The 11,729-nt window shown below is 37.5% G+C and overlaps 1 protein-coding gene across 1 annotated transcript in view; it reads left to right on the forward strand.

Annotated features, from left to right (window-relative positions):
- LOC120623480 (EF-hand domain-containing protein 1-like) overlaps nucleotides 1–9,581 on the forward strand; it is an 83,321-nt gene extending 73,740 nt beyond the window's left edge. The window contains exons 11-16 of the mRNA XM_039889517.1: nucleotides 1,029–1,251; nucleotides 3,973–4,133; nucleotides 4,701–4,909; nucleotides 5,426–5,627; nucleotides 7,757–7,909; nucleotides 9,299–9,581. Coding sequence (XP_039745451.1) covers nucleotides 1,029–1,251; nucleotides 3,973–4,133; nucleotides 4,701–4,909; nucleotides 5,426–5,627; nucleotides 7,757–7,909; nucleotides 9,299–9,553 — 1,203 coding nt within the window. The 3' untranslated portion in view covers nucleotides 9,554–9,581. The remainder of the gene's footprint in view (nucleotides 1–1,028; nucleotides 1,252–3,972; nucleotides 4,134–4,700; nucleotides 4,910–5,425; nucleotides 5,628–7,756; nucleotides 7,910–9,298) is intronic.
- Nucleotides 9,582–11,729: the final 2,148 nt, after the last annotated feature.

An 11,729-nucleotide genomic window follows, 5' to 3' on the forward strand; every position in this document is an offset into this window, starting at 1 on the left:
CTTAGAAAAGATAGAGGTGACTGCTGATTTCCTGAAAATGAAGTCGAAGTCCTACCCATTGGGCTATCACCGCTTTGCAAATACTAGATGTTATTTTTGTCTGAAATTTTGTCACGATTACTAAAATAAAATATGTGCCTCCAAGTGCTTTCTAATAACGGAAGAATAATTAAAAACGGTTTAGGAGTTTCACAGTTTATCGATTGCAAATAATCGAACAAACAAATCTTCTTCTTTATAAAATTAGTATAGATACTATATCTATACCTACCTACTAATAATATAAAGAGGATAATATATCGAATCATATATCTATATCTATCTCGTCAGGAATATGCTTTGGTTACGGCATTTGGTTGGATGGAATATATCACCGTGATAAGCCCACCAAATTGTAGGTTACAACTTGCTCTACTTAGAAATGTATTCTTATTTTCCGTTATATATTTTTTCTCTAGTTTTAATATTAAGCTATTAGTCCCGGTTATTAACATTAACACTTCCAAGTAATCCCACCGACCCGCATCAGGTTAGCGTAGAGGATATAAGCTCCATTCCGGAGTATTCCTTCCTACGTGAGACAAGTCATACCCCCCCGCGATGGAATATTAAGAGGATGCTAATAATAGGCTCATTTATACTCTGATTTAACTAAGTAAGTTATTTTCCAAATCACAGGAGTGCAAATTTTGTAGCACACAAGTCTCTAAAACTAAGTTGACAAGTCTTAAAGTAATGACGGAAAAATAAAGAATTATTTTAGATTTTTTTTTTTAAATATTAAATCAGTACCTACATACCACGATAATAATATGGCAACCGACCTAGCTACATGGGCTGTGGTCACGACATGACTACCTAATGATGACATGATGGATCGCAATCCATGGCACAACTATCATCGTAATGCGAGAATAAACCTTTATTCCATCAAAAATAAGAGTTTACAACGATGCAACGTTACAAAGTTCCTTTTTTAAATGCATTTACCACAATATCGTAAAATAATATCATCATTTTCTGTGCAGTACCTACGTTACCTATGCGAATTGGATTGGATTCATCCGGAAGACAAAGGGCGTCAATTTGTACTAGCCTACAGCCTCGCAGATGGGACAATTAAGATCGGCGAGATACCGCGCCGTAATTCAGGCATACGAGAGGGGAAATTCCTCAAATCGATGCGTTTGCAGACACCTGAGTCGGATCCAAACTTTCCAACGTATTATACACCTGACAGATTTTATATCGGTAAGTTTTTTCTTTTTTTTAATATACTAGAGCTTGACTGCTTTCACACCTGATGGTATTTTTTTTTAATCTATATCTATAGACCGCAATAACAGATGCGGCCTGATATGGAGCGCGCTTGCCTAAGAGATGCCTATTCACTCGTGATTTGAAGGTACCCAGATTATGAAAAATAAGCTCAATATGCTATAGTCCGCGAAAAGCATGAGGGGGGTTTCTTAAGGTATAAAAGGCGACACATGAAGCTAATTTTTCACTTAACAATTATTCAATGTAAAGTCAACACAAACTTAAGGATGCTCTGGTTTCGGAACGAAACGTGCGTAGAGGGTACATTGCCGAAGATCTGTTATAAGAGTATAAAGATTGAAGGAATTATAAATTACACCGTACAGATTTTCCTGCTTTTCGCGGACTATAGCAAATGAAGCTTAATGTTCATAATATGTCATGGATTTCCGCAAAGTAACGCTGCGTCTATCCAATGGTACCCAGATTATAGGTATCGGGGGACACTGAAGCTGGAAGGGCGATCCAGACCTTAGCGATGCGTATTAGAAAAGTTTTGTCCGTATTTCACTACGTGGCGGTGCCGACTCTTTTGGTGTCTCGCAGTTCAATGGTGGTTTAAACAAATCGACAAAACTCCTGGTACTTAGTAGTGTAATCTGCTTAGCCCGTAAATTTTTAACCATGAAAATAAATACTATGACGTTACGGAGTATCTTATTGAAACCGTACGTCGATGATAAACTTACCAATCAAAATACTAGGCAAAATAATAGGCAACTTGTTTGAAAAGTAACTGTGCGAGCCGTTTGAACCTGCGACTCTCTGGCAATCGCGGCCTAAGCGTTAATTAAAAAATATAAACTACCTAATCATATTTTCACAAAGTTAGTTTAGTTACTGGTTAACCAGCTAATACTATAGGTTATATATAGGTTGCTTGGAACCTTCCGGCTCCGCTTTCAGCTCTCACAAGATAGAAAAATGAATGTTAAAATGCTAAATGTAAATTGTTGATGTTGGAAAAGAGCAACTCCTGAGTTTCTTGCCGGCTTCTTCTCGGTAGAATCTGCCTTCCGAACCGGTGGTAGAATCACTACAAACAGACAGACTTGACGTTTCAAAAGTGCTTATATTAGGCCTACTTGAAATAAATGAATTTTGAATTTTGAATATTAGCGGGTATATTAATTAGCGTATAAATATTCTGTTGGTTATAACAGCGAACGAAAAGTTTAAAAGCATACTCGTAAGCTACTGAAATTTCGAACTTCTTATGAAAACAAGAGTGAATATTATACAGTGCAACTTTTATATTATATTAACTCTGTAAATCAGCTATCCATCTTTCCTTTAAGAGTGGAGGTCATACGAGTTTATGCGAGTTCTAAAATAAAAGTATACTTAAAAGAGGTTTTAACCTAGTGGGTGAGAATTTCGACTTTTGGAAGTAGGTACCTACCTCCAAAGCCCTACCACCGAATTCGATCCCTGGCAAGTTTTTAGGAGCTTTGTCGATATAAGAAATTTAATATCAATAGTTTTACGGTGAAGGAAAAGATCTTGAAGAAACCTGCGTATCAGAGAAGGTCTCTATAATGTTTTTAAGGTGTATTAAGTCTACCAATCCGCACAGCAAGGCTAGAGGCAGGAGACAAAAATTATATCCCCCGATTATATCCTCTGACAAGGGATATAAACCTGTCCACCTGCTAACGCACGGGAACTAGGAATAGGAGAAGTTTACCCCCGTTTATTATTACATGTATATTATATTATATTATATTGTATTATATAATATATTAGTATATTGGATATTATTTCCACTTGTGCGCCAGTGCTCTTAGCGTTGATAAAGCTGTGGGAGAAAATAAAATGTTATCCTTTCCCCGGGGAGACAATTGTCTCCTGGCCATGCTAGCAGAGCTGGGCCAGCGTGGTTGAATTCGGTAAAACCCTTCTGATTCGTAGTGGCAACTCGTGCCCTGTATTGGGTCGCAGTAAAATTTAGAATTCTGTAATCACTAAATGCTTTATTTCCACCAGGAGGATTAAGCTTTGGAATGCCTCGCCTTTGGCCATAAGAGAGGCAAAAATCTATCTAAATCTTTAAAAAACTTGTTGAAAGATAATTTTTGTCTCAACCGTCTGATGACCCTTGAAAGTTCACTGTTCTTCTCTTTTTTCATTTTTTATTTTTATGTTTGAGGATAATTATTTACTTTGTTTCATATTTATTTTGTTATATTATTTATAAGTAAATATATTTTTTTATATTATATAGGTAGTTACATATTTATTTATTTATATTTAGTTACAAGTATTGTTGTATATATATTTATTTAAGTAATGAAATATTTTTACGTGTATACTTTTTATGTATACATGCACCACCTACCTATTTTTTTTTTTAATGGTTTTCTTTGCCATTGGTTGCCTGGAAGAAATCGCTATGAAGTGATAAAGCCGCCAAATTGTATAGGTACGTTTTTTTGTTATACTTTTTTTGTAGTTAGTATATTCATTAATTTATTCATATTATGTTAAATATTGTGAAAATGAAATTTTTCTTGTCAAGTGAATTTTTCTTGTGAATGAAGGTTCTGGTATTTAAGCAATGATTCAAGTTCGTTGGAAGCGATTTATTCGTATAGCGTAGTCAAGCTGAAAATAATTTTGTCCCTAATCAAAAAATGATTTTTTGTTTACCAGGAGGAATAGTCCCAGTATTCAAGCACCGATTCAAGATTGTTGGTTGTGATTTATTTGTGTACCGTTACATGACTGCGAATCCGGATAAATTCCCTCAGGAGGTCATTGATAATGTCCGGAACTATCATATGCGGGAGGGCAATTTGAAAGATGAATTACAGGTAAAATATCAATTTGATTTCTATTAAAGATACCATATTATTTTAAAATATCTTGGAAAACATTAAACAAAAGGAATTTAAAAAGGTTGATTACGATAGGTAGAGGTACTTTCTCCTTTACAATGTAAACGGGAACAATTTCGGAGTGTAGAAAATGGTTTATGCCGTGTGGGAGTGGGGGGGTGGGGGGAATTCAGAATACACCTGTCACCACCCCTCCTCGAACCGCAGGTGTCGTACGAGACGACTAAGAGAATATAACGAAAAACGGGCAGCAGCGTTCTCTGTGCTACTACTAACACTACACACATCACCATCTAGTCCTAAAGTAAGCGTAGCTTGTGTTATGGGTACTAAGAGGACTGATGAATATTTTTATAATTAATAAAAATATTCATCAGTAAGCTATCCCGCTATTGGGAAAGGCTTTTAGTGCAGCAGTGGAGTGTTAAAGGGTATTGACGATGTATATACATTAACGTAACTCCGACGAAGGTTGCATGTTCAAATAAAAAAAAAAAAAACTATGATTTAAGTACTCCTTCACACAATGTACAATGTAAACAGGAAGAATTCCGCGAAGAGCAAGCAGCTGAAACAAGAGCTCAGCTGGCTAAGATTGGTCAAGCAGCGGTGGCTGAGCCGAATGCTATGGAGCGATGCCTTGCTGCCCTCGATGTGGTGGAGGGGAGCGCCGCTCCGCCGCGACCTTCATCTCCGCCTGCCACCACTGACCGCATCTCCTACGATGAATCCTTACGCATTGCTAGATTGAGGTATGTTAATATAATATCGAGCCTTTACCGCCGAATTAGCGTAGGTAGGTAGGTACTTATCCTGCAAATCAAAAAATTTACAAGAAACAGATTTCTTTCAACTTGAAAATAAACTTTCTGCTACACTTTATTTGTCGGTAACGCTAATTCGGCGACATAGGCCCGATATATCGACTTACTCTGTACTAGTCGACTGCCGGCTTCGTGTAAGCGACAAAATGCAAATTCTAGGGTTTTAAATTTTTTTTAAATACCTATTTTCAATTGAAATTTCTTGATTGGCTGGCGGTAATGGCTCGATATATTTAGGTATATATTTGTTGGCAGAGTCACTACAAGCAGACAGACTTTACGTTTCAATAGCGCCTACAGATTACTCTATAGGCGCCTTTTTGAAATAAATGAGTTTTGAATATAGAATTTTTAAAATTTACTATTAAAAAAATTCATAATTCAAAACTAATTTAAAAACCAATTTTAAATATAACCACCCGTATAAACCATATTTGTGAACAGCAATCCAACATGCGACAATGTGGTGCCACTGAAAGGCATACTGAAGTCAAGTACCGCGCAAGACGATCACCAGAAGGTCGTCTGCTTCAGTGGGCCGAAGGTTGAGGAGCGCCGCGAGACAAGCATGCCAGCATCCTACCCGCCTGGCCATCAACCTCATTACGTCGAGGACGATGACTTCTGCCAACGATACAAGGATGCGGTGAGTGTAATTTATTGAACGCATTGTAGGTTTATTTCTAAAATATACCTTACCTTATTTTAGAAATAAAACTGTCATGAATAAAATTCATTTAAGATGTGTAATTGACGGCTGAACAACGGTTAGAGATTGCCCGACTAGTTTAAGAACCGGTCCTATCTTTAAAACAAGAGTGAATAAACATCTAAGCGCGGACAATATTAGGCCAGATCTGCACTTTCCATCCATCTTTACAGGTGAGATTGTGATAAAGCGGTCTATTACCAATAAAAATAAATAAAAAAAGAACCCATTTTACTCACTGGTCTTCCCTTTTTAAGTGAACAAAGTTTTACATTTCATTTTAAATTCATGTCGGTATGCCTATGATCAGTAAAAAACAATAAAACACATCAGAACCTACATTAATTCTTGAAGCTCTCCAGAAAATTACTAAGAAAATCTATTTTTGTGTTAGTTATTGTTTAAATTTCAAATAATGTATGAAATTCAATTTTTATCAGGTTCTCCTCAAAAGGACTGATAAATAACGTAGTGCTTTTATACTACTTTCCCTAAACGAAGTTTGATAAACATAATGATAATATGAGCGGAAAAACCAACAAAGTGATACGAACTGTTGTTATTTAAATAATAAAATAAGTTCTAGTAAGAACAATGCAACTTTAATGCCAAATTGGCTACAGCCATTTTATTTATATTTAACTCTAGTCGTCCAGCAACAGGTAGGCCACCTGTCCACCTCGACAATTTTATTATTATATTTTTTATTTAACAGACAACAAAGATCCTTTAATTGGATTAAAAAGTATAAATTGAAAACTACCTACGTTAGTATCTTAAAGCTAAAAGGGATTGCGTCCTCTGCACGAGTTTCCATAGCAGAGGACTATCTAGCTTACCGCAATCATGCGCAGAATGCTGTTGTTCCTTGGCAAAAGATGAAGCACCACAGAACAGCACAGCAGTACGCTGAACACATATTGGAGACGCAGTGTCTTGTAAGCCCTTTGCGAATACTGACAAAAATGTACCTATTAACACAATTGTTTTATGCCTATCTTCTAAACACACTTTAGGTATTTACAATGAAAATTATCGGAAACATTTTAAGACAAGTAAGAAAAAAAAAAACAACTGTACGCAATGCCATACCGTACCTTGCGTTCAGGCTAAACTTTTATGTTTATGGATTGGGGAAGATCCATATTTTTCTAATTAATTATTCGCAAATATAAAATATACTCTTAAGTTCTTATTAGCAACAGCCAGCAATTCGATTGCATCCATTTTACTCTGTGTACTGAATTAAGTAGTTTTTTTTTAATAAACACGATTGAAATCCCGGGGCGTAGCAAGTGGATCATAAAATATAAGACTTGAGACTTAATTGCTTACTTTTCCACTCCACGTAGGTACACGGTTTTGTGGCTTTTTTTGCAATCGTTCTCACAGTTCACGGACTCCGGAAGTCGATCGATGTAGTTTTACTAATTTTTTTTACTAAAGTAGGCACCTCTAGAAATAATGAGTCGTTTTAACTAATTATTTATTTATTTATTAGTTTCAGTAGGTCCACTGATCAGAACGAATTATATTACGCTCTACGCGAAATCATGTCTTGGGTTACTAATAACGCTTTATTCCACTTATATGTTTAGTAGTAATGAAAACAATTAGGTAGGTACTGGTGGTACTTAGTAAGTTTATAAAATAAAATCAAACAGAAATAGTCTAAAAATGATAGCAAAGTTACAAAGCAATTTCCATAGCATTCTCTTTCTTCTCTTAAGTCCAGTCTTCTTTCCTACACTGAAGTGATTTTAGTTTAAATCTTATATTCCTCTGACCCGATGGTCTAGTATAGGGGTTAGCATATAACGAGGCAATGGGTTCGTCCCCTAAGTCTTGATGGTATCAACCGCCGTCTTCTAGAGAGCACATCAAGCCTAGCTAGTTATCACTAACTTGCGAAATGTGATAATAGTCATTAAAGCCCACCGACCCACATTTAAACAGCTTGGTGGCTCTCAAACAGCCTCTCCTATGAGCGAGGAGCCCTGTGCCCAGCTGTAGGCCGTTAATATGCTGCGGACGATAATAATCATAGATTTATTCCGTTTGTCCAGGGCGCAGAGGAGAGGGCTGGTAGGCGAGCTCGTGACGAATGCGCTTACGAAATAGTACCCGGCAAGCAGCTCCAGAACGTGACGGAAGATGAGTTACAAGAGAAACCCAATTTACCAGGATATTTGGGCACGTATGGCGCCGATTGCAAAAAGGTGATTTTGATATCTTATATTTCTTCTTACTCGTGCACACTTGGCAGGGTGGTCGTGGCTGCTGAGATGAATTTCATGGCGTTAGGCATCATTGGATTGCACGGCTTCCCGCGCGAGTCTTCTCCAGTTTTTGGCGGTTGGTGCCACCACAGTTGTCTGGGTCAGCGATTTCACCGTATCTGTCTGGAATGCAGTCCAAGGGATCTTTAAAAGGCGTCTCCAGCACGTCATCTCTAGAGCATCGATTATATATATACTTTTATATTGTTATTATCTTACCTTAAAATTTATATCTTAGAGGATATCAGGCAACGTTCGGCGGGGGCGGATCATGTGCATAACGAGCATACGTATCCATCTGTTTTCTCCAGCCCGTAAAATAAAAAAAGTTAATAAAGATATCGTGGCTTATCATAATAAGAATATTATTAATCACTCAAAACAATAATGCAACAGTTTTTCAATCATAGAGGAAGTTTCAAAGACGAGCGTTTCAATAAAAATATAAACTCGCAGATAGATAGGTATAGATCGTATGATAGCGTACTTATATTAAAATATTAATTTAAATTTATCCGAGGATTAAATCTACACTAGAAGTCTTATCTTGGAGTAAGATGATTTGAGAGTTTGACAGGTAGTAGCTAGGTAGGTACGTACATTGTGACAAGGTTTATTTAAACGCCCCGGCTTATAGCAATTAATAAATAAATTTAACGCCTGTTTATGATGTTTAATGAGAAAACATAAAGTGCTCTCCCACAAATAATATTGCAGACTTTTAGGTATTCCTACAGTCAGTAAGCACAGGGCCATTCATTCGATGACAAGGTAGGTAGGTAATAAGCAGAAAATTCTCATGAAATTGAAAAATCCTTTAGCACGAGGTATATTTATGGATACGCAGCGCTTTTATGCATGTATAATGACTGCCACTGTCGACTATGAGGTACCTAATATTTGTTTGGGGTCACTTGCGCATATTCGTATATATGTAATGGTTTCGTATAAAATCCATTATAATATATGAATGCAAAAGTTTGTCTGTTTGTTTATAACATACGTAACATTGATTCGGCCCAACGGTTTAACCAATCTCTATGGGCACACATGTAGCTTACATCCTTGAGATAGACAAAGGACATAACATTTATCTAAGAACCGCTGCTGGCTAAAGTAACCCGTGGGTTTCAAATTATGATGAATATGGGAGTTTAAAGTTTTTTAAAGAAGCATGCTCAATGGCTCAATTTTCGATGAAAAGCATTTTTTTTTATTAACGCCTGGCAAACAAGAGGTGTTATTAGTTTATAGTGTATATCTGTCTGTGGCATCGAAGCTCCTAAACGAACGCTCCAATACTCACCACTTAATCTTCTATATACAAAGGTACCAGACTATATGCGGTTATCACCAGACGCCTACGAAAAGGTGAAGAAACTACGACGCGAAGTTCAGGAAATTTCACCGGCAGCAACACGCATAGCAGATTATACTCGAGAGCCAGCTCCTCCCGTGGACGTCTGCGTGCACCCACCAGCCGAGGCCACGGGACCGTGCGCGAGGAAGACAGAAGATGTTTCCTTCTCATGCCCACACCTGGAACCTAAACCGCCTTGTTGTGTACCTAAAGATGCAATATAAGTTATCCGTTATATTATCAGTGGAGTGTTTTGATAATTCGGTTTATTTATACAGTTACAACTAATTTGTTTTACTTATGACTTTTTAATATACACTTCACTTACTCTAACTGTCTTCTTTAATTACTCCACTAGAGGCCCTAAACGAGAGTTTAAACTCGTATGATAGTTATCATTGCTCTCCACTCCACTGTAACTTTCAACTGGACAGTTACAATAAGTCATAGGCTTTGTGGTTATATGTATATAAATAATAATTAATATCTCAGTAGTGAGTTTTTGAGTTTCGTATGTGAATGAATGCGCGTTTGTGTACGGTAAGTTATGTTACTATGCAAAAACCAATCTGTAGTAGGCCAGCGTGATGGACTGCCGTCTAAATCCTTCTCATCGTGCAAAGAGACGTGCTCTGTCGTGGGCCGGTAACGGCTTGCTATGCTCACATTATCAACTTTTTCCACAGACCTCAGCCTATTTATTTGCAATGCTGGGCACAGATCTCTCGAGTAGGGGCGAATAGAGCTCTGACACATCACGCTACTCCAATCGGTGGCTTAGACGTTTATTTACTACTAGCTGTTGCACGCGACTTCGTCTGCGTTTAATTTTGTTTTATGATGTGGCATTTCTAAAAACATTTAAAGTATTTAGTATCGCTAAGCCTAAAATGAGGGGTTTGATGCTGTCCGCTGAGGAATTCTGTCCTCCATCTCCAGCCACAGTTTGAGCAAAATTAAACACACCTCTATAGTACAAAAATTATTTATGGTGTTATGGTGTAAAATCGTCAAACACTCATCCCCTCTCCCAGAGGAACCGAGCTTAATGTCGGGATAAAAAGTATCCTATATTACTTCTAACACTTCCAAGAATATGTGTACAAAGTTTCATGAGGATTGGTTGAATAGTTTTTGCATGAAAGCGTAACAAACAAACTTACATTGATATTTATAATATTTGTAGGGATGATATGGCTATCTGTTATAGGCACCTTTATACTTACTTATGATTCGGACGCATCAGTGCGAGCTGAACTCATCATCACAATACATAGTAATTATCATCATCATATTAACCCATTACCGGCCCACAACAGGGCACGGGTCTCCGCCCACAATGTCCACCACACTGGCCCAGTGCGGATTGGTGGATTCCACACACATTTGAGAACATTATCGATAACTCTCCGGCATGCAGGATTCCTCAAGATGTTTTCCTTCACCGTTGAAGCAAGTGATATTTTAATTACTTAAAACGCACATAACTTACAAAAGGTAGAAGTGCGAACTCGGCCACCCGAAAGTGAAGTCGAGCATTAGAATATAATAATATATACATGTACCTACCCAATGTGTATTACTATAATACATATTTAATAACAATTGTAATATCATAATGTATAAGTAGATTTATTTCAGATAATTGCACGCACTTCAAAGTCAACACCTACGTGATTGCGAGATATTCAAATTAAATTATTACCTACTCGTATTCTAGCACGATAACAGGTGTATTATAACTAAAAGTAAGGATGCGTTCTCATTTTGCAAGTGTATTGCATGCATGATGAATGTCACAAGTCATGATTTGACTGCCACAAGGCCCTTCAAACACTATCAAAATCCAACAAAATGACCCTAAAATGGGTACGAGGTCACAACGGAAACAGAGGAAACGACGCAGCCGACGAATTAGCGCGGCTGGCAACATCACTAAGGGTTAAATGGGTTCTGGTCCAGCTAGGACCAGAACCCATTATACCCATACCCTTCAGTGAATACAAAACATGGCTCCACAAACAGAGTTAATCATCACATTTGATGCTATGGTCCAAAACAAAAGAGTGCAAACACACGAAGGAGGCCGTACCAGAACTCAACCCACGATTAACAACAAAATTACTGCAACTAAATCGGTCTAAACTAAGGACAGTTGTAGGTATGATAACAGGGCACTGCTCACTAAACAAACACTAATTTAATGGAGTGCCATTTTAGGTATAACTGATAGCCCTCTCTGCAGAGAATGCATCCATGCATTCTCTGCAGAGAGGGCTGTCAGTTGGGACGGAAGAAACACCGATAAACGTAATGCTCCAATGCAATGGAGTAGCATAACAACACGCAGCACACCTTGGCTCCTCAGCAACACTCTTCAGTTGAGACTTGAGGGGGTTT

This window comes from Pararge aegeria, chromosome 4 (genome assembly GCF_905163445.1).
Source record: "Pararge aegeria chromosome 4, ilParAegt1.1, whole genome shotgun sequence".
Classification (NCBI taxonomy): domain Eukaryota; kingdom Metazoa; phylum Arthropoda; class Insecta; order Lepidoptera; family Nymphalidae; genus Pararge; species Pararge aegeria.